Source organism: Bombus pyrosoma, linkage group LG16 (assembly GCF_014825855.1).
Source record: "Bombus pyrosoma isolate SC7728 linkage group LG16, ASM1482585v1, whole genome shotgun sequence".
Lineage (NCBI taxonomy): Eukaryota > Metazoa > Arthropoda > Insecta > Hymenoptera > Apidae > Bombus > Bombus pyrosoma.
Window position 1 is genome coordinate 4,807,273 of NC_057785.1, and position 20,906 is coordinate 4,828,178.

Sequence of the window (20,906 nt, forward strand, 5' to 3'; positions counted from 1 at the left end):
CACCGAGTGAAGAGGGGACATTTGGACGCGGGATGCGTGGCTTCTTCTCTGTTGGCCGGCAAATGTAATTGCTAAGTGGATCGCGATGTGAATTTTGACCGCATTAATTTTAGTGCCAATGCGACTTTCAGACCTGCAACTCCCTTAATCGGTTTATCAATATTGTCTTCACACTCCTCGCAAGTAAAACTGGTTGCTCTTAGGTAGGAAATATGTATGTTCTATTTCTAGAAGCATTGAAAATACTGTTCGTAAATAATTAGTCAAGTATCAAAGGGATTTATCGTGAACTAGAATCTATTCATAATAATTAGCGATTTTGGTAGTTAACAATCCATTATATTTCATTTTTAACGCTATTAAAGGCTTCATTTGTAATAGTTAAATGATTTAGTTAGGGATATTTATTATAATATTTAATAGGTAAAATAAATCTCTATTTAGATTCCGTTTCTTCATGTACATTTATAAAAATACAAAATTATATATATTGATATAGATCTACTATATTTAATTTTTAACACAGTGAATTTGAAAATAAAATTTTAAAGGAAATAGAATAGGAAAAACATTTAGATATAAGTTTATGTCTGATCAGAGGACACATTTCCATTGAAAATGTATCAACTTTTTGTAGTTGTTCAGAACCTACCTAAAAGGGGAGAAAAAAGCGTAAATGCGCGGCGGAAAAGTAAGATAAACAGAAGCATGTGGAAGAGAGAAAGCAACGGGGATTGGGAAAGGGTCAGGGGGCAGCGTCCTGAGGTGAGGGAGCAGAGCCGGGTCAGAGGAAAATTTGCATTTCCTGTTCACGAAGAATAATGTCGCATGGAAAACCGTAGTTGCCCGGTCGTCGAATTAATTCAATAATCCTCGAAATTTCAATGAAAAGGCTATTCGTTTCAAAAGCCATAGAAAAGAAATCGTGTTCATGGTCGTCGGAAAGAATTTCACCAGCTATTCATTTATATAACACCTTTATCGCAGTCATAGTATTTTTTATATTCTTCTTATTCGTTATATTCTTCATATACTTATTTCTCTTTCTTCTTTAAGGATATAACATAATTTCTAGAAGCCAAGGACCATCATAAATTCATACTGAACAGAAGTCTTTTTCTGAAACGAGATGTAGAAAGGGATGTGAACTTGTGACTATTATTCTAGAGCTATTTCATGGGGTTGCTTCAAATGGAGGAGGAGGAAGTGGGAGATGGAATGTTTATGAGAACAGCTGTTCCTGCCCAAGGATTTGTTGACCATACCATTGATTTGTATTAGTAGGTGGATCCTCAGGTACACAGAAGCAACACGTGTCCATTAACTTCGGGGAGTTTTTCTTCCTTTATCCTGAAGCTAACGTTTTACGCCTTCCGCGTTTATTCTTTGACTCGAGGTAATCCTAAACAGAATCTTCATCTAGGGTGAATTTATCAGTAGATAAAGGGATTAGGGTTTGTTTGAAGAAATTTTTAAATAATAATAATTTTAATAAAAATATTGAAATTGAAAACTACGCGAAAAAAGATTACAAGCCTATTTTTCTTAATTTTTTCAATTTTATAGTATTTGATGGATAAAGAAAACTATCTTAATATGAAGTTAAAATAAGAAATTTTATAAAAAAAAGAGGATGAAATATAAAAAAAGAAAGACATTTAATTGTATAAGAGGCAATTTATATATCTGTAATAACTTATATAATCCACTTTGTTAATACTTTGTTATACAACTAGACAGATAAGCAGCTTAGCTTAACAAACATTTTATAATATATTCTATCTGTTATGATCATTGAATACAAAGAAATGATTCTTTGAGAATATAGATCAATTGGCGGAAAAAATAGATGGAAAGATCTTAGAAGGAAATAATGGTATAACGGCTAACTACTCACAGAAATGGAGCACACTTGTCTCTATACAAAAAAGCACGTCGGAGCATCTGGAGTTTTGAAAGAGGGACTAGAAGGGGCTTGTGTAAAAACTGTTTATGTAGCTCGCCTGCGTGGGAGCAAGATTTTGCTGTTTCTCAAGATGAGAAATCTTGATTATCTTGTGACTCGATGATTATCTTCTAGACTCGAAAATATCAAAAACATTTAAAAAATATATTCAATATGAATAAAAAAGGGTACAAGGATTTACAAATATATGTTCTTGGTGCATGAATTATGAAAGATAAAAGTGCAATGAAAATAGATAAAGTTAATAATGTCATCTTCTAATATTCTATAGTAACGGTCTTCGTTTTTAAGTATTCGTTCAAAGCTTCTTGACCCAGGTCCTTGCCAAAACCAGACATTTTGAAACCACCAAAAGGTGCAGCCACATCTGTCTTGTTATATGTATTGATAAACACTGTCCCAGCTTCTATTTTTTCAGCAAATCTTAGAGCTTTGCTGATATCCTTTGTTAAGATACCTGAAGCCAATCCGTACTCTGTATTATTAGCCCTAGCAATCATTTCATCCATGTTCTTCGATCTGAACTTGGAGATAACCATGATAGGGCCGAAAGATTCTTCGTTTGCTATGTACATGTCATCCTTGACATCTATGAAGATAGCTGGTTCAAAATACCAGCCTGGGCGGTTTAATCTCTTTCCACCATAAACTAGTTTAGCTCCTTCTTGAACTCCACGTTTCACAAAGCTTAAGAGCTTATTCATGTGTGCTTCGTGATTCTGTGGTCCATGGGCGGTGCTTCTATCTAGAGGATTTCCTATGGAGATCTTCTTAGTCTCTTCCACTACCTTCCTCACGAATTCGTCGTGAATTGTCTCTTCCACAAATAGCCGACCTATTTAAAAGAAAGGAGATGTATTCGAATCTTTAGTCACTTTTAAATTCTAATAATGTTTTTGTAAGAACATTTCTTTTTTAATTATTTGAATACTATACCAGCAGCTATACAATTTTCTCCCTTGTTGAAAAACACACTGCTCATTCCAATTTTGACTGCCTGTTGAAGATCAGTATCTTCAAAGATAACTAAAGGACTCTTTCCACCTAGTTCTAAAGATACTTTCTTCAAGTTACTGTTCGCACAACACCTCATTATGGACTGTCCAACCAGTGTAGAACCAGTGAAGCCTAGTTTTCTGATCAAAGGATGTTCACAGATAGCGTTTCCAGTTTCAGTGCCATTCCCTGGTACAATATTAACAACTCCAGGTGGGAAACCAGCTCTTATAGTTAGCTCTGCGAATTTCAAAGCTGTTAAAGGTGAAGTTTGAGCTGGTTTCATTACTACAGTATTGCCTGCTGCCAGGCAAGCTGCCATTTTCCAGGAGAGCATCATGAGAGGGTAATTCCAAGGAGTAACTAGACCACAGACACCAATGGGCTCCTTTCTCGTGAATGTTAAATTACGATTTGGCCTGGCATGAGTTATTGGTATGGTGGAGCCTTGGATTTTGTCACACCAGCCAGCAAAGTACCTCCAGGTCTCTATGGACATTCCTATATGGGTTTTCAGAGCCAAAGTATATACTGCACCGGAATCTATACTTTCAATGGTAGCTAATTCTTCCTTATGTTGCTCCATTAGGTCTGCTAATCTGAAAAGATGTTAAATATTATAAAATAAATTATAAAATAATAACATTATAACAATGCATTAAATTATAAGATAAAGATGTACTAGAGGAAATTTTGGAAAATATTTACTTGAAAAGAAGAACTCCACGCTCCCTGGCGCTGATCTTGCTCCATTCCCCTTCTTCAAAGGCCTTTTTGGCAGCCTTAACTGCCTTGTCCACATCCTCCACAGAAGCTGTTTCAACCGAACAGATAACACTCTCATCATGAGGATTAACCGTGTCTAAAGGCTTTTGACTACCATTCACAAATTCTCCATTTATGAACAATTGTCTAGGAAACTTCAAGGTCATGTTGTTTGCTTGTATTTCCACGGCATCATACTTGATCTCTTTGGTAGCAGAGATACCTCTAGCTGCAAGAATTACCGTGTTAGCAAACTCAATGAACACTGGAGCCATGAAAACATCGATATTCTGCAAAGTTACTCCCAGATTGTCTTTGACCTCCTCTACCAGCCTCACAACGTCCATACTTCCTGCTCCTGTAAGAAAATATCAGATATTCAATCAATTAAATTTTATTAATAAAGTTTTAATTCTTAAATATTAATAGAAATACTCTTCCACATACCGCAGGCAAAGAAGTCAGTATCCTCGTCAACGTCCGTCTTCAGGATACTCTCCCAGATACTCTTTAAGGTTTCTACGTTCTTCTGCTCTTCTTCGGTGAACTCAAGCGTAGTATTTTCACTCTGTTGACCGAATTTGCTGGCAAGAATGGTTTTATTCCCAATCTTTATCCTCTCCACGTTGACAAAGTGATTATCAATAGCGTTAATTAGCAGTCCACCTTCGTGAATGATGCCTAGTCTATCTTCCACATGTACTTCAATCTTGTGTTCAGGTAGTTTATCACCAGTCCACAAGGTAGATCCAAACAGACGAACTTCTTCCCCGTTGATAGTTGTCCACGCACCTGGAGTGCTATTCAAGCCACGAATGAAGTCATGAACTTTCTTAGCAGACTTGGCCCAGTCTATTTTTTGAAGTTCCTTTTTATTCAACATGGGATCATAAGTGGCTCCTTCTACTGTTTGGGGGATCATTGGAGCGGTTCCTTTGGCCACAAGATTCACAGCCTCCGCCATGGCCTTGATACCTTCAGGATACAGGAAGTTATTGTACAAAGAGTCCAGAGTATCATTAGGCTCTACTTTGCACGATTTCTGGAGTAAAATTGGCCCTGTATCAAGGCCATCGTCCGCCCAGAAAATGGAGAATCCTGCAGTATCATCTCCTTCTATCAACGTCCTAAAGAGAGCATAAGAAGATCATGATTACTTGCAAGAAAATTGTATTATTGAAAACGATGATTGCGTAGTGGCGCCCGACAATTTATCAGTTTCTTTATCGGCATTCACCGATACGAGAAAGGCACGAATAAACACGTATCATGTGTTGCGATAATTTTGCATCCGATAATGAAGTCGAACCAGTTCTAAGATACGCGCGCGCTTCGATTGACGTTGTCAGCGTCTTGTTACGCGCCTCTCTCGCCACAAGTAATACCAGTTCGGCTAGAAAATCGCACAATGACCACCGAACGCTCTCATTTATTACATTAGTCAACTGCAATCAGGTAAAGTGATATTATGGTTACTTCAATTCAGAGCAACTGACCAACTAATAGCACTAGCTCCCCGATGTCGCGGCAGTATCGATGGATGGTAGCATATGCTGCGATGACGAGGATGATTGATAACCTCCATGGGGATGAATTGACTGCAGAATGGAAGAACATTTAGGTCGACTTCGATTCCTTTATACATTTCAAGGATTTCCGGCAAGGTCACGCCTTTGCTTCTCCAGGATTTGATCTTGAAGACTGGAGTATTATCAGCTTTTGCTGTCGTCGCTGTAAAAAAATGTTTATTACGATGTTGGAAAATAGAGAGCTGATTAGTAAATAATTTTTGTAGGATTAATTACCTAGAGGATCCTCCCGGTTAGCCTTGTCAGGAATGGTGAAGACTCCTGTGATCTGATGACCATTTTGCTTCAAGAGCTTGTAGACCTCGGCTGCGAAGGGGCTCTGGCCAATTATAGCCACTTTCAGTTGTGCCATTGCCGTCTAAATATCAAAATACTTTAGTTAACATTCATTTAATGATATACATATTTTAAGTTGTTAGTGAGACAAGTATAGTGAAATATTAATGTAAGCAAAATGTTGAGGAGATACGGATTGTGAGAAAAATCAGTTTTATATAACTAACAAATTACTATTTATTAATTATAGATTATAGAAACTATGGAAATTCAATAATTAAAAAATTATATCAGCGAATATAAATAAGAATAAATAGAGAAATGAAAAATGAATAGTGACATATTTTAGGTATATATAAAATTGCTATAATCACTGACTTCGTTATACTCGTCTCGCTAGGGCTTTATCCTTCAGCCAACTCAATACCAAATATTTAAGCATCGTAACAAATACAGTATAGTATACACCATTGTACATACCTATTTCCAGCGTTCAACGATATCTTCTAACTTTCACTGTACTTTCAAACAAACTGCAAAGAGAAGACAGTGTGAGGAAGCTGTGCAAAAGGAAAGTATGCTACAAGGTAGTAAGAAAAACCAAACCTGGCTCCTACTTCTATCTACCATGTTATTAAAATTATATGGACGCAATACCATCTACTATCACCAGAGATATTTCCAACATGCTATATGCTGTATTGCTACCGAATTATCATTCTACTTTCTACTATTTATATTTATTTGAATTATTCGTATACCAAAGCAGTGTAGACATTGGTATCTACAAATTTCATATAATTGGCTTACTGTGTTCACGACGTAGGAACGTATCGACAAGAAGTTTTTTAGAAACAACATCAGAAAATCGACGTGGACGGTCCTGCGGCTGTTTTGTCCAAGTGCGTTCACTTCACCAACTGCTATTCAGCTACTGATGGCTGGTAAATGGCTGGCACTTGCGGCTATCTGACTGAACCGCGATAAAACGCACAACGTTTATATAAGCTGGTTGTATCAGCCAGCAGGGTCAAGAACCGTTTTTTAATTCTTCTTTTCTTTATCTATACGGATCATTTAATATTTATATTTCGATTTTCCACATGGATTTTCCCAATGAGATTTCTCGTTTCAAAATATCAAGTTATTATACGTGTTATACGAAAAGTATCGAAATTTCATTAGCACCGTAAAATTTGAAACAAATCTGAAAATACACATAAAAGCTACGAAATGTTCAGTGCAAATAGTTTTTAAAAAATTTATTCGAAAGACATAAACCAGAAATGAAATATTCTAGAAGCAATTCTTTACCGAAAAAGGTGAATAACTTTTTAAGAAAAGACTAGTGAAGTTACAAATAGAAAAAATTCGAGTTCTAGATAAATCATTCTTAATTTTTAGGAAGTAGGAGGGAAATCGAATAATATTTTGGCTATTTCTGTATTTGATTGTTTACCATCACTTAGATAGGTAATGTTTTTCGGTTATCTATATCGAAATATATATCTATAAATATCGATGTATTTCCGTTTTTGTTAAGATAATAGTAATTAATAACCATTAGCTTGATTAATTATTATTTTGAAAATCTAGATATATGTTAAGAATTTTGGTAATTGATAAGAAGATAAATTTGATAAGAAGTCGTTCATTTTAAAAGTAATACGTGTCTTTAAGGTGCAATAGTAACATCTTTTGTAAATTCAAACTGTTTATTATATTTTTATTACAGTGAATGATCAAACAATTATTATTTAAATTGTAAACAAATGCTGTCTAAAGAAATCATCCTCCTCTGAGAATAAAGAGAATTAAGTCTAAGAGGATTAAAATCTTTATTGTTCCGATTTGAAATAATTCAATATCTTAAAATGTCTTAAATACGTCACTTCCAATATCTTAGATAAGTCAGAATGTTGTAATCGACGCTTTATTTAAAATAAATTATCATTAATTATAAGTCTTAACTAGCTATAACCAGTTTTAGTGAAAGATTCCCCTCTATCAATTGGTCATAGGTCACAGTATGTTTACATGGTCAATTTTGCACTGGTTTTAGTCAGTTTTAGGTCATGAATGTTCAGATCTCCAGCCGTGATGAATGAAAAAATTATGTAAACCTTCGATTATAAGTTGCAATAATAATAACGCAATTTCATAAAGAGAGATCAGGGACAACATACTTTTAAAAATATTATACAGTCTTTTATTGCATCTCTGATTTTGTACAAGTGATAATCATAAACAAATCATATAATATATACTACAACATACATATATATATATATTGTATATAATCTACATATATATATATATATATCATGAACAAGATTATACAAGTACCCGAACATTCAATATCTAGGGACTTTGAATTCTGATGCACCATCCAACACCGTAGTGGGTTTCCTTTTGTTCATAATATTTTGAATTTTCTGCCATTCTCTGTCCAATTCAGCTTTCTCATTCTTTTCTTTGTTATACTTCCTTGTTCTTCTTCCATCAGCCATTTTTACACCATACTGAAATGCCGCTTTTGGTAAAGCTTCTTTGTTGTTCATATACTCGCTGTACTCTTCAGGTGTATCAAAATCCCACCTGCCAATAGGGCCTTTTTTGTTGCCAAGATCCATCTTGGTATAGTCTACCTCATCATCTGAATCATCTATTGCGTCCTGCATCTCGTCCAGCCCTGGGTAACATTCTGCATACCCTTCAGGCTCAGCAGCTAGTTTATTAAGAAGCGCTCCTTTCTTTGGAGCATTACCATCCGAGTTGGAAGGTGCAACATTCGGTAATTGTGGAGTGTTTGCTTTATCATCCGCGTCCAAGCCACCTTCAGGCTTATCAAAGTAAGAAGCCTTTTTCTTTTCCCTTGGTTGATTCGGATCCTTCTTACCAATCGTCGGAACGTAGTCACCAATGTCTCCATAAATACTCTCGTCCTGTGGTCTTGGAGCAATATCCATGTCATTCATATCATCAGGTCTAGACCTCCCATCCTTATTCTTCTTTCCTTTTTTACCATGACGGTTGCCTTGGCGAAGATAAGACAAAATTTGTGCCAATTTGTTTATTACAATGTCGTTTGTTGTTAAGGTAGGGGTATTATCTATGGTGGGCACATCTGCCTTGCTTCTGATTAAGGTCGTTGGTATATCTACATCCGTGTTTTCGTCATCCAATTCTATTACATAAGCCATACGGCCAGGAGTGAATAATTCGTTTCTTTCGATCTGTTTGGATTTCATGGTCATAACTGTTCTATAAACGTTGCGTCCTATCTTGGTTTTAAACTGCATTTCATCATCTTTCTTTTCTCCCTCCTTCTTATCCTTTTTTTCCTTTGGCTTCACTAACTTTTCCATTTCTTGCTCTTGTTCGTGTTCCTTTGCTTCTATCTCGCTACGTACCTGTGGAATAAAATATCTTTTTTAATATATTTATATTCTTATAAATAATTTCTTATCGTAGATTCTTACTTTTTGGAGGAGAGCATAATCCAAGCCCTTCACCAAATGAGTATGCTCCATGTCACCACCCAAGAATTTTGATTGCTGAATCATCTGCCTCCTTCGTTCAGCTGCGTCCATTCCTGACTTTAAATCTGGTGCAACTGCTCGATATGCACTGGCACTGTTCATTGGATCCTCTGCTTGATAGTCTTGATTAGTACCATCTCTACGTTCTCTAGCTCTGTCTCTATATTTCTCTGCCAATTCTGCCATTTTATCCTCTTCTTGCTTTTTCAGTTTGGCATAGAAGCTCTTTTTCTTCCTTCGCAACTCTGCTCGACTACCACCACTAACATTAGGTGTCTGTGCAGTCTTTGCGTTGGCATCTCTAGCAGTCCCAGGTATAGAAGCTGGAGTTGCAGATGGAACAGATGCCCTTGGTGTCATCAACAATTTTCGAAAGTCATCGTTCGTTAAACGAACGGACATTCCCATGTCCTCCTCCGTTGTTTCTGGCATTTTAATTATTGTATATGAGAGTTCTAAAATGTTGAGGTTAGGTCATTAACGTCAATTAAATTTCTATAAAAAACGGAAACTAATTAAAATTTCAACATTGTAGATTGAAGCATGTGTCTCATATACACCTAGTATTGCGAAATGAATAATATTGGTTCTGAAGAAATCGACATTTATCGCTCAACTGTTTCGACAGATATCACAATCCAAAAAGTGTTATCTCCGTCAACAAACGCCGCAGCAGTACTGCTATCTATCGGAAAGCGCCGCAAGTATTTTGAATTTGAATCTTCTTAAATCTTATGTGATCAGAACTGCAATTCTAGTTTTTGATTCTTTCTTTAAATAATATTTATTTTAGATAATACAGATAACAATATATTATAATATAGATATTATATTATATTTTGCAGTTCTTCAACTTTTATTTCATTCATGGAATATGCTTCCTAATAAGTACAAGTATGAGAAATTGAAAGAAACGATCGTTCCTTTCTAGACTTTAAATACTTCGTATTTGGCATCTATGCAATTAACAAAACGCATCATCGCTTGTCCTAATTCAGGATTAGCTATGTAATGTTGGAAGCGTGTGATTCCGTTGCATGCAGCTCCATATTCTCCATCTTTGTTTATTGCAATTACAGCACCGGTGAATGTAGGATAATGTTCGGCAATCCTTCTAATTGCTGTGGTGGCAGCTTCAGTTGGAGTCGCGCCACGGCGCATTTCCTCTACAGCCAGGAAACTAAAAAAATATCCTCAGACTGAAAATTGCAAATAATTGAACAAGAGTACATCTTGATTAGACTGTGGATGTTTTCACAATTATATATCTTTACGAACCTAACTAAAGAGATAGAAACTAAATTTATCCATCTATTAAATATCATAGTGAACACTTTACTTTAGATCTTTTAATTATTTAGTTCTTTTTTCTATTATATATTGTATATATTTTTATTAAAAATACATAAATACCTAATTATGATAGTTCATTGAATAACCTTCTTACCTTGGCAAAAAACGCATCATTATATCTCCTTCACCGGTTCCAGCTGCCGCACCAACCCTTTGATCAGCATATGCGCCTGCACCAGCTATGGGGGAATCCCCAATGCGGCCAGGGATTTTATTTCTAGCTCCATTCGTCGATGTACCTGCTGCTATATGTCCATTCAAATCTATAGCTACAACTCCAATCGTATCGTGGTTTTCTTCGTTCACATGTGATTTATGCTCCTCCACATTGTTTTCCATGATATTTGCTACACGATATGGGCCACAAGACTTTCTTGGGTCCGGAATTACATTCTGAAAAAGTAAATATATCATTTTAGGCGGACATTTATATATAATACAAATATATGTGTATGAGATTTATTTTCAGCTTCTTTGGTTCTTCTTTTCTGAAAAAAAATATTCTTTTCTTGGACTCTTTCCTAGATGGAAGATTAATGGTGTACCTTCCAATAATTGGGTTGACAGTTGTTTGATTTCCAATCCAACCACATTTTCTTTGATTCTTCTGTCTGTAAAGGTTCTTCCTTGAATCCCATCTCTACAGCAAATTTTGTAGCCAGTTCTCCACCAAGCAAAGAATGTTTGGTGTTTTCTAAAACTTTACGAGCAACTGAAATGGCATTTTTCACATTTCTTAATAGTCCTACACCACCCACATCCATTGTTACTCTATTTTTGGGCAAATAATTCAATTAGAAACAATATTTTGCTTAGAATATATATGTAAATGAATGAAAAATATACCCATCCATGATTAGAGCATCCAGAGTTGTTTCTCCAGATTCATCCGGACTGCCTCCATATCCTACAGTTTTCCTGCATCTTTGCTCTTCACAAACACTGCAACTTTCTTCTATTGCATCCAAGGCACTCCTTTTCTCATTGTTCAAAACATTCCATGCTGAAAAGAAATTATCATTATAATATTGTTCCTATCTTTTTAAAGATAGAAATGTGTAATTACCTCTTTGTGCTGCATCCTTATAATCCCAGGTAATGACTACCAGAGGAATACTCTTATTAGAGGCTGAAGCTTCTTGACAAAATGTTAACCAAACGTATGCAGTCAAATATACAATCAATAAGGACTTCATATTTGAAGTTTAGTTCAAAAGCTATTGATGAGTATGGAGCATTTGAGAGTAGATGATCTTTGTTCACAGAAAAAGTGGGGATATATCTCTCTGATGTCAGGCTATGTAGTGCTTCTCAAGAACAGAGTATTAATAATTTTCAAATATTATTGAACTGTGTTAGACCTATTGTAAACATAACAAATGTATCATTCTTATGCAAATTTATGTAATAATTATTTAGATCGTTCTAGAAATGTAAGCATATACGTGTCTATATGTTCGTGTTGCACTATATTGCATTAAAATATAAAACTTTATCCCCTCTTATGGAAAATTTTGAGATATTGAGTCCAATGAATGTGTTATGATTAATCGTAAGTCGTATCTTATCTATAATGCATTTTCCTATGTAGTACAGTTTCGTCTGATACATAGAAATTTATCGAATACGATTATTAATTAATTTATTTACTTTTCATGATTAACAAGACTTATCTAAATCGCACTAATTACAAAAGGTTAATGGAAAATTAATAATAAGGAATTATTTATATTAAATAGTAGTAGTTTAGAAAAACAATTTAATTTCTTTCAAATGCTGTTACTAATAATTATTATGAGAATTCATTATTGAGAAAAATTATTATGAAAAAAATAATTGGAAAATGTAATATCACGCATTAAAATAATTTAATTAAATAATAGGGAAATTCTAGATGACTTATTTCGCTTGATTTGTATTATTATAATTTGTCGACCAATGAGACAACCGATTTACTTATGTCGCTAATTTACCATTTAATTCCTTAAAGTGAGATCATGCTTCGTTTATACTCGTTCTTCTCATAATTTTGTATTGTATTCGATAAGGAAATTATATGAAACAGTCTTGATAATATTTTGAAGTTCATCTAAACATGGAAGGGTTCGTTGACATGAGCAAATTGTAATTGTTGCTTCGTCTATTGTTATCAAGGAAAAAATTGAATTATAACAAATTATTCAGAATATATTTATAAATTAATTGAAACTCGTTCTACATATAATTAAATAGGATAAAAGTATCTTTCCACGAAACTTGGAGCTGCTGTTATCCTAATCAGCAAACATAACCTATACACAGATCATTTAAAGAGAGAAAATGCCTTTAAAAAAAGACTTGCGACTTCTGTTGAAGCCCTATTATTTTATAAACATTTTACTCAGTCTCTCATATATTGTCTCCAAACGTGTTCCATTTGTATGTAACTATGTATTTGCACAAGCTGAGTGCGAACTTGATGGGGTAAGTTATTTAAATATAAAGACAAACAGTTTATTATGCTATGCGTATAGAATATATATTTCATACTAGATATATTTTTGTTTCAGAGAGAGACAGAGATTCTGTTTTTTCTTATGATAGTCATAATGATAAGAACAAGGAAGACTGGAAGTGTAACTATGATAAGCTACTTATCATCCAGCTTTGTATATACTAAAGTTGCCAATCTGATTCTTTGGTTTTACGCAGATATACGTATGGGAATAATATTTGCTATTGTATTCATCTGTATGTGTTGACTTGATATTGTAGTTATTCTTCATATGAATGTTATTACATGATTTAATAATTACAGTATGCGGTCTAGTATTTCCTGAACCAACATACCAAGGTCCAGAGAAAGTAACGTATTTACGAGGTGCAAACGGATTGCAGGAGGAATTGCACCGTGACACGAGAATCGTTTGGTTAGTTGCGTTTTACACAGCATGGAACCCAGCTTGCGTCAACTTTGCACCTATATTCTCCGAGCTTTCGGCAGAGTTCGTAATGATTGATTACTTATGCATTATTTATCGCTATACAACCTTTCATTGAAAGTAATATTTAGTGGATTTGTAGATACGCTTTGGAAAATTTGAAATTCGGAAAAGTAGATATAGGGAGGTATCCAGATGCTGCAGTGAAGTACCACATAAGCGATGCTAGCACTAGCAAACAGCTTCCCACCTTAATTTTATTTAAGGAAGGGAAAGAAGTACAAAGACGTCCATACGCAGATCATAAGGGCAAACTAGTTAAATTTCTTTTTTCATTGGTATGTATGATAGGGTTTCTTATAGTTGAAAACGTTAAAGTATGTATCAAACAAAAATAGTTGCTTTTTTAGGATAATATAAAGGCAGCTTTCGATCTGAACAATGTGTACAGAGATTGCAAAAAAAATCCGATTAAAAGAAGAGAGAAGAAAGCAGTAAAAGCAGAATGACCTAATTAACATTTCCAAACTTTGTTGAATTACTGATGTCATAGCACTGCCAACGATTTCAAATGAAAATTACTTCTACTGTGTAGAATAATGGACGTTTAGTATCACGCGCAAATTTTCATTTATAGCAAAACTGCAAAAGATTTGTAAATATTCATTATACTTTCTATCATTGTATGCATTTTATGCACCACTGTGTTCTATTAGTGGATATCGGATATTAATGTAGATTTAAGATAGTAATTTATTAAAAGCGAGTAGTTGTTATTACAATCATTGAAATGGAATGATACATAAAGTGCCACGTGTATGAATTCATGAAAAACCAAAACAGAGCTTCTAGTTGATCTAGTTAATCTAGTTAATCTAGATCGTATGCGACATTGCAGTTTCATTGAATAAACTGTTGTTGAAATATATTACTGTATTAAATAATTGTATATTACAAAATTCGGGTATGTAAAATATACATACAATTCGTGAATACAGGGTCAGATACTAAATTTGTCATACAGGTGGCCAAATGAGCATAACGTGTCCATGAGCTGATTCTGGTAACCATTTCTGATAAGCAGACAGAAGGACTGAAATTAATAATGAATCATTTTTAGTATTTACTCCGACCCTATAGCTATGTACATGCTATAAAACATGTACTTACAATTTTTATCTACTTTCCAAGTTTCTAGTAATTGTCCTCTTGACATAATTCCACGAGACAGCAATAATTGCGTCATTTCCTGTGTTCGTGGTATTAATCTAAAATAATCATATAAAATTGTTAATTCAATGTCGAGTAGCTTCATGTATTTCAAATCTTACTTAGCCCATGTCTTGTTAATACTTTGGGGAGTCGATAACAATGAAGGAACGAATTGTTTCAATTTTGGACACACTTTTCCTTCTAAAAGGAAACATGCAAACCATTTAACTCCATCTACGGATAGTGGGTACTCCACATCCATTACTGGTAACTTCCAACCTGCTCTTCCAAATGTTCCTGCCATACTGCACATTACCTTCCCAGTTTCTGGATCATACCTACACAAATACATTGATATAAGCAATTTATGTATTAAAAAGAGAAGTAAGGTTAGGAGTAAGAGACCTTGGTGGTGGATCAGTCAAAGGTTCTCCAAGCTGACATAGAGATGGAGCAAATTTAGGTAACCATTCGGCTTCTATAGCTGTAACACCACGCATGTACATTTTATTCGTCTCGTATATTTCCTGATAAACTACCCATTCAGGGCAGGTTTTTCGAAGAACACATGAGGAATGTATGAATACTGGATCCTCCATATCTGTGGTTCTGGATAAAAGATTATATAATTACATTCGGCTATGATTTAAATGATCAAGGAGTCTTTGATATCTTACTTGTAAGCGTATTTCCATTTAGCTTTATCTTGATCTTCATTAACTTCATCTGGCATCACTTTTCTTGCAACTTGATCAGCCATTCCTGCAAGGACTATTTGCCTGAGTAATTTGGCTTCTATATCGACTGGAGGTTTCATCCTAAATTAAAATTGTCATTAGGAGAGGAATTTATTAAACGTAAAATGTAATTCAATTACATTCTGCAATGCGTACTGTGGGTTAATAGTGAGATTCAAATCCACAATATTCAAATTAATTTCGTTCGTTAGCTGCTGCCGGAGCTTTCGAATTTCCACAATTGCTTTGTGTCGCAAACCATGCTCTTCGCAAAAAGGAAGTAATCTCCCTTTAGTTCCAGCATATTCTGCACTTCCCACAGCCCTAATTAAGACCATCGGATCGCCTTTGTATAGAATACATTTCACTGCGTTAATATAATCTTCATTTTTTAATATTATTCTAACTTTTTTAAATTCTAATTACCAAGAAGTAAGCTATTTCCGGTGCCAGCCCAGAAGCGCCTCATTTGCAACCATTTATTTCGAGAATCGCCGTCCATATCGAATGCTTCCATCAATACTTCTTGGACAGAAAGTGCAGCCACCATACACACTGTATACTGCAGAAGGTCATATTGATGAGAGAGAGCCAACATCTTTCCATAACGGGGAGCAACTGGAAATGCAGCGATACTGCGACCGAGTGGCGTTACTTTTGCACTATAGGAACCTAAATAAAAAATAAGTATAGTAAAGAATAAGTAACCGATAATAATTAAATTAGTGGTTTAACTTAAATAACTATAGTTGTTAATACCTTCTTTGCCTGAAGTTTGTTGTTGTAAAGCTCCAAGTATCATCAATCTTTTTTCAGCAATTTGTAATTGTATAGTATCCGGTGGAGTTGGGAATGGGAAATTAACAACCTTATCAATATTCATGACTTTCATCTGTAACAGTAGATCATCCACAGGTTTCTTTTGAATCTCTGATTGACTAAACTGTTCAAACTGATCATTGAACACTGCTGAAGAGTACAACCTGTAAACAATATCCAATAGGGAAATTAGATCTCTCAATGATTCCAAAATTGTATATTGATATAAGTACCTGTAACAATGTCCAGGACCAGTTCTACCAGCTCTCCCTGCTCGTTGATTAGCAGATGCCTTGCTAGTATAGCAGATTCTGTATGTGCTTACTCCAGTTACTTTATCGTACATTCTCGTTTTACAACGTCCACAGTCTACTACATACTTTATGTTAGGTATAGTTAAAGAAGTTTCTGCTACGTTTGTTGATACTACACATAAACGGTGTCCTTCTGGGGGCGGCTCGAATACCTAAGGATTAGAGACTTTTAATACTATCTTCCCCACTTGCCCTTTTTGTGAATTATTCTCAAAATTTCCTAATTACCCTTGCTTGTTTGTGGCTCTGAAGCAGAGAATATAATGGTAAAACCCACAATGGTTGTGCATCTACACAAGCTTTTAAGTCAATTACGTCGTCATCTTCATCTTCATCCTCGTCTAATTGTATTTCTTCGTCATCTTCTGCGCCAATTAAATCTTCGTGAGTGTCATCGGTAGGAATCACAGAGTAGCTAGAAATTGATACATAATTTTAATTAAACTGCGGATATTTATTCAATTACATATTTTTATAAATATATAAAGAAATGGAACCTAAATAAGAATTTGTTTTATCTACTACATAATAAGTACTTTACTTTGGATATTTTGTATATTTTTATACATTATGTGCATTTTGTAAATTTTTGAAACCTTGGAAAATCTACCAAAAATATCCGTATCTAACTATAAAGAAACTGGAAGAATTACTGTTATATTTTCTTACGTACTCATCCAGGTTAATATTTGGTAATTGAACTTTCTTCTTTTGTCGTAATTTGTTGTAACGAATAGCTTCCTTGCAACGAAAATCATCATCATCATCATCGCCATCACTATTATCACTCTTGTCCTCATTATCACTGTTGTTTTTTATATCATCCTCTTTCCTTGAAGAATCATTAGTCTTCTGTGGTTCTTTCATCTTGTTTGCAATTTCCTTTTTATTCTTCATGGAAAAAGCTCTGCGTAATTTACGTACTACATAATTTACTTCCCGTTGCCCTAAATTTTAACGATATACATTTTTAAAATAACAACATTATAAGCTCTAGAAATAATCCCAGGTTGAAAAAATATATACCTGTTAAAAATATTAAGATTCCACCATCGGGAAGGCGAGTATGTATTTTTATGGCTTTCTTTAGAGCATCAGAAACGTAATTGATGCTTGTCCTTTTATTAAAATGTATTGTAACAGGAAACTGTCTCGATTCCACTGTTAATACTGGCGGTTTCGTTTTGAACAATTTACTATTTTCTACAAATTCCTCCACGCGTAAAGTGGCTGACATGATCACGAGCTTCAGAGGATTCTTCCTTTTATTTCGAAGTGGTACAATTCGTGATAGCAAGCCTATCAGAATATCAGTATACACACTACGTTCGTGCGCTTCGTCGAGGATGATTATCGAATATTTCGTTAGTAAAAAATCCTAAAATATTTAAAATCTTGATTACAATTATCTCAAAGTATTTTGTTTAATTTACCTAGATGATTACATACGCTCTGTATTTCTTTTAATAATACGCCATCAGTCATAAATTTGACTTTTGTCCCTGATGTAACATTCCCTTCAAAACGAATCAAATAAGAAACTTCTTCTTCAGTGAGATTCATCTCTTCGGCGACACGTTTGCTCATAGATATAGCTGCTACTCTTCTAGGTTCTGTTATTCCAATTACCTTTTCTTGAGCATAGCCAGCTTCATAGAGAAATTGGGGTACCTGAGTTGTTTTACCACTTCCCGTTTCACCAGTGATTATTACTACAGGATTTTCATTAATTGTTTCTATTATAGCTTGTTCTTCTGCTACCACTGGCAACTTTAATCTAGCTGCTTGGATTTCTGGTTTCCTTTCCAGTATTACAAACGTGGCAGGCGTTCTTTCTATTGGCTGCTGTGGTTTTAACAATTCTTTACTTATAGTGGTTTGGTTTTCGATTGGCTTTTCCTGTTCTTCCACAGTACTTTTTATTATATTATTCTCTACAATATTATCTTCTTTGTTTGGAATATTTTCATTTTCTTCTGAAGTTTCTGCTGTATCTTTCTCCTCTCTGTCTTCATTGTCCTCAGAATTAGATTCAGATTCACTATTGCTAGGTTCCTATAATAAATAATCATTAGTTTTTGCATTAACTTTTAATATCATTAACTTACATCAAATCCAATGATGTTTGGATCTGAAACAGCATCCTGTGCTTTTTGTTGTGTTAAAATTGCCATCCTTCTCTTCTTGCTACCTTTAATAGCATTTACGGGTGCTTCTGACGTGTCTTCATTTTCATTATTTGATTTGATCATATGTTCCTTAACAGGTAATTGCATTTCTCTAAAGTGACGTTTCAGTCCTTTAGTTTGTACACTGGTCAAAGATATATATTGCTTCAGTTCTTCCTGCGGTGCTTGAACTTTCCCCAATTCCTCTAAAAGTTCAGTCCTCTGTTTAAGGTTAGAATATATGCAAAATGAATACTCAAAGAGAAAAAAGTAATTCTATATTATAACTTACACGTATCTTTTTCTTCTTCTTTTCTATAACTTTCTCTAATTGTTTTCTACGTTTCTTAGATAACAACCGTGTAGTAGTGACTTTCTTAACTTTGCTCTTTGTTCTTCTTTTCTCATTTGGGAGAACTAACGCGTTACAGTTATCGTAATTATCTTCACGATATTTTATGTCTATAGGAATCTATTCAAAGAAGAGTATCATTAAATGTTATTCACTATTTTTTGGATATGATATTATACGGAAATACCTTTTTAGTCGTAGAATTGTCAATTTCAACTTCTGGGATATTTCTCGCCTTCCAATTATATTTTTTCCTTCCCATTTTTACTTTTACACTTGAATACAAACGTACGTAAAGTAATGCGTTCTGTTTCTCAACAAATTTGAATTTTTGTGATCATTGATTGATCTTATATTTTATTTAGATTTGCACATTGTTACTTTGGTTATGTTGATTTTAACCATGTGCTTCAGCTAAAGGATGACATCTAGCTCTTTTTTTATGAAGCATGTATAACTGCTTATAATTGATGTCTACGATAGTTTATCATAGGTCGGTAACAGTATCCGCAATCGGTAAGATCAGATTGATAAATAAAAAAATATTTTCTCGTAATCTTAACAGATATCACTGATGCAGCGCGAAAGCATGTTATTACAATAAACTGTATCTTATTTTTATTAATCGCTAATTAAACACGAAAGAATTGATTACAGAAAAAGCAAACAATTTTTTAATTACATCATGTATTTTTCATAAGTATAAACATTTATGCTTATATATAATCTTCAAATTAAGTTTTCAGAAACATAATCTATATGGTAGAGGTTATGTAGTTCAAAACTTACTAAGTATTGCTGCAAATATATTTTATTGAAATTCAAATGTGAGATATGGATTCAGGCAACTCGAATTCTAGTGAAACACCCTCGCAGCCGCTGATAGAATCTACTCCACCTACTCAACGAGTAAGTTAATGGATTAATATGTATTCTAATTTTATCACATCTTTATAACCTATGCTGCTACAGAGAACTCGAGGATCACGTCAGAAAGCAGTAGACAGCGTGACGAAAAAATTCCTGCGAAATTTCGATCCAGAACACAGTGAAAGGGAGAAACGAAAGCTTCATAGACGACTATACCAAGGCAACAAAAGACACGCTTTGTACAATGAAAATGGCATATATATTCAAACAGGAGATGATTTGTGTGACTGTTTAAATTTGAATTGTGCAGGATGTCATCTTCCTTGCATCAAATGTTCTTCGCCAAAGTGTAGCCACGAATGCAGGTTTGGCATAAAAGAGTGCTAGATAAACCTAACCTTCACAAGCTAGTACTAAGTACAGTTCTTTCACTAGGAATAATCGCAAGTGGACGTACGAGTCAATAGAAAATGAAGGCAGCGATAACATCATAAAAAATCCTTTATTAAAAGAATCTTGAAATTTCAAGTCTTTTAATCTACAATATGATTGTACTGTATTTATAAAAACTCTATGGCTGTGCTACACAGGGAAAGAGAGGAATTTCACCAAGTTCTTCATCGAGTTTCAGACCGTGTATTATTTTATTTTACTAATATTATATAAGTTATATGTATTAGAACTAGAATAATCATAACATAAAAACTGGTATACAAGTGTACTTATGTCTTTGAACTCTTTACAATATCCTTGCTTTCAGACTAAACACTTCCTGTCGAATCCTTTCTCAATCATGTCTACATCAGCATTTTAGGAAACCATAGCAGTATGTCACCAAGCTAGTCACTCTGATCATCCTTGTACGTAATCAATTCACCAGAACTGTGTGAGAGAACAGAACAGGAGTTGAGTTGCAAGCAGAGTCCTGCAAAAGCAAGGTAGGTGGGACTGGAAATCACGCATAGTTGACGGTGCACGTGCGTGTGCACCGGCACACGGACGCGCTATTGATTTTCCACGGCACTT

The 20,906-nt window shown here is 34.5% G+C and overlaps 6 protein-coding genes across 9 annotated transcripts; 2 read left to right on the plus strand and 4 right to left on the minus strand.

Annotated features, from left to right (window-relative positions):
• Positions 1–1,265: 1,265 nt before the first annotated feature.
• Positions 1,266–7,297, minus strand: LOC122576299 (cytosolic 10-formyltetrahydrofolate dehydrogenase). Its single transcript, XM_043746396.1, has 8 exons — positions 6,403–7,297; positions 6,073–6,125; positions 5,533–5,674; positions 5,224–5,458; positions 4,175–4,854; positions 3,671–4,085; positions 2,903–3,561; positions 1,266–2,801 (listed from the first exon to the last, which is right to left on the minus strand). Exons 3-8 carry the CDS (start codon positions 5,666–5,668, stop codon positions 2,224–2,226), a joined length of 2,703 nt encoding a protein of 900 aa, XP_043602331.1. The 5' UTR covers positions 5,669–5,674; positions 6,073–6,125; positions 6,403–7,297; the 3' UTR covers positions 1,266–2,223.
• Positions 7,298–7,946: 649 nt separating this feature from the next.
• Positions 7,947–9,566, minus strand: LOC122576685 (protein Red). The gene is made up of 2 exons (XM_043747344.1): positions 9,075–9,566; positions 7,947–9,005 (listed from the first exon to the last, which is right to left on the minus strand). The coding sequence occupies exons 1-2, from the start codon at positions 9,564–9,566 to the stop codon at positions 7,947–7,949; spliced, it is 1,551 nt and encodes a 516-aa protein (XP_043603279.1).
• Positions 9,567–9,966: 400 nt separating this feature from the next.
• On the minus strand, positions 9,967–11,698 carry LOC122576303 (N(4)-(Beta-N-acetylglucosaminyl)-L-asparaginase). Its single transcript, XM_043746410.1, has 5 exons — positions 11,554–11,698; positions 11,334–11,490; positions 11,033–11,258; positions 10,582–10,880; positions 9,967–10,314 (listed from the first exon to the last, which is right to left on the minus strand). Exons 1-5 carry the CDS (start codon positions 11,681–11,683, stop codon positions 10,062–10,064), a joined length of 1,065 nt encoding a protein of 354 aa, XP_043602345.1. The 5' UTR covers positions 11,684–11,698; the 3' UTR covers positions 9,967–10,061.
• A 223-nt stretch (positions 11,699–11,921) lies between these two features.
• On the plus strand, positions 11,922–14,336 carry LOC122576304 (thioredoxin-related transmembrane protein 2 homolog). 3 transcript variants are annotated; one of them, XM_043746411.1, is made up of 6 exons: positions 11,922–12,039; positions 12,720–12,950; positions 13,037–13,217; positions 13,285–13,471; positions 13,551–13,746; positions 13,819–14,336. In XM_043746411.1, the coding sequence occupies exons 2-6, from the start codon at positions 12,807–12,809 to the stop codon at positions 13,915–13,917; spliced, it is 807 nt and encodes a 268-aa protein (XP_043602346.1). In that variant the 5' UTR covers positions 11,922–12,039; positions 12,720–12,806; the 3' UTR covers positions 13,918–14,336. The 3 variants fall into 3 exon arrangements, with proteins under 3 accessions (XP_043602346.1, XP_043602348.1, XP_043602347.1); XM_043746412.1 differs by lacking the exon at positions 11,922–12,039 and adding an exon at positions 12,470–12,611; XM_043746413.1 differs by lacking the exon at positions 11,922–12,039 and having other exon boundaries at positions 12,461–12,950; positions 13,807–14,336.
• On the minus strand, positions 14,322–19,412 carry LOC122576297 (probable ATP-dependent RNA helicase kurz). 2 transcript variants are annotated; one of them, XM_043746386.1, is made up of 16 exons: positions 19,198–19,412; positions 18,951–19,130; positions 18,599–18,880; positions 17,940–18,545; positions 17,517–17,868; positions 17,164–17,437; positions 16,719–16,905; positions 16,410–16,642; positions 16,117–16,340; positions 15,784–16,029; positions 15,514–15,703; positions 15,298–15,438; positions 15,026–15,229; positions 14,740–14,958; positions 14,579–14,676; positions 14,322–14,501 (listed from the first exon to the last, which is right to left on the minus strand). In XM_043746386.1, the coding sequence occupies exons 1-16, from the start codon at positions 19,270–19,272 to the stop codon at positions 14,425–14,427; spliced, it is 3,588 nt and encodes a 1,195-aa protein (XP_043602321.1). In that variant the 5' UTR covers positions 19,273–19,412; the 3' UTR covers positions 14,322–14,424. The 2 variants fall into 2 exon arrangements, with proteins under 2 accessions (XP_043602321.1, XP_043602322.1); XM_043746387.1 differs by lacking the exon at positions 19,198–19,412 and having other exon boundaries at positions 18,599–18,864; positions 18,951–19,089.
• Positions 19,413–19,596: 184 nt separating this feature from the next.
• On the plus strand, positions 19,597–20,601 carry LOC122576308 (ARL14 effector protein). Its single transcript, XM_043746425.1, has 3 exons — positions 19,597–19,919; positions 19,983–20,245; positions 20,316–20,601. The coding sequence occupies exons 1-3, from the start codon at positions 19,845–19,847 to the stop codon at positions 20,398–20,400; spliced, it is 423 nt and encodes a 140-aa protein (XP_043602360.1). The 5' UTR covers positions 19,597–19,844; the 3' UTR covers positions 20,401–20,601.
• The last annotated feature ends 305 nt before the right edge of the window (positions 20,602–20,906 follow it).

Bases quoted from the DNA above. Each gene is read 5' to 3' on its own strand.
- LOC122576297 (XM_043746386.1), bottom strand. From the start codon at position 19,272: ATGGGAAGGAAAAAATATAATTGGAAGGCGAGAAATATCCCAGAAGTT. The intron at 16,643-16,718 runs GTAATTAGGAAA...TCTAATCCTTAG, and splicing joins AGAGCCACAAACAAGCAAGG to GTATTCGAGCCGCCCCCAGA. The intron at 15,439-15,513 runs GTACGCATTGCA...ATTTTAATTTAG, and splicing joins AATCTCACTATTAACCCACA to GATGAAACCTCCAGTCGATA.
- LOC122576685 (XM_043747344.1), bottom strand. From the start codon at position 9,566: ATGCCAGAAACAACGGAGGAGGACATGGGAATGTCCGTTCGTTTAACG. The intron at 9,006-9,074 runs GTAAGAATCTAC...TTTATTCCACAG, and splicing joins ATTATGCTCTCCTCCAAAAA to GTACGTAGCGAGATAGAAGC.
- LOC122576303 (XM_043746410.1), bottom strand. From the start codon at position 11,683: ATGAAGTCCTTATTGATTGTATATTTGACTGCATACGTTTGGTTAACA. The intron at 11,491-11,553 runs GTAATTACACAT...ATTTCTTTTCAG, and splicing joins TAAGGATGCAGCACAAAGAG to CATGGAATGTTTTGAACAAT. The intron at 10,315-10,581 runs GTAAGAAGGTTA...ATATTTTTTTAG, and splicing joins ATGATGCGTTTTTTGCCAAG to TTTCCTGGCTGTAGAGGAAA.
- LOC122576308 (XM_043746425.1), top strand. From the start codon at position 19,845: ATGGATTCAGGCAACTCGAATTCTAGTGAAACACCCTCGCAGCCGCTG. The intron at 19,920-19,982 runs GTAAGTTAATGG...ATGCTGCTACAG, and splicing joins CTACTCCACCTACTCAACGA to AGAACTCGAGGATCACGTCA. The intron at 20,246-20,315 runs GTTTGGCATAAA...TTCTTTCACTAG, and splicing joins AAGTGTAGCCACGAATGCAG to GAATAATCGCAAGTGGACGT.
- LOC122576304 (XM_043746411.1), top strand. From the start codon at position 12,807: ATGCCTTTAAAAAAAGACTTGCGACTTCTGTTGAAGCCCTATTATTTT. The intron at 13,218-13,284 runs GTATGTGTTGAC...TAATAATTACAG, and splicing joins ATTTGCTATTGTATTCATCT to TATGCGGTCTAGTATTTCCT. The intron at 13,747-13,818 runs GTATGTATGATA...TTGCTTTTTTAG, and splicing joins TTAAATTTCTTTTTTCATTG to GATAATATAAAGGCAGCTTT.
- LOC122576299 (XM_043746396.1), bottom strand. From the start codon at position 5,668: ATGGCACAACTGAAAGTGGCTATAATTGGCCAGAGCCCCTTCGCAGCC. The intron at 4,855-5,223 runs GTCAGTTGCTCT...TGCTCTCTTTAG, and splicing joins GGAGCTAGTGCTATTAGTTG to GACGTTGATAGAAGGAGATG. The intron at 2,802-2,902 runs GTATAGTATTCA...TCTTTTAAATAG, and splicing joins AGAAAATTGTATAGCTGCTG to GTCGGCTATTTGTGGAAGAG.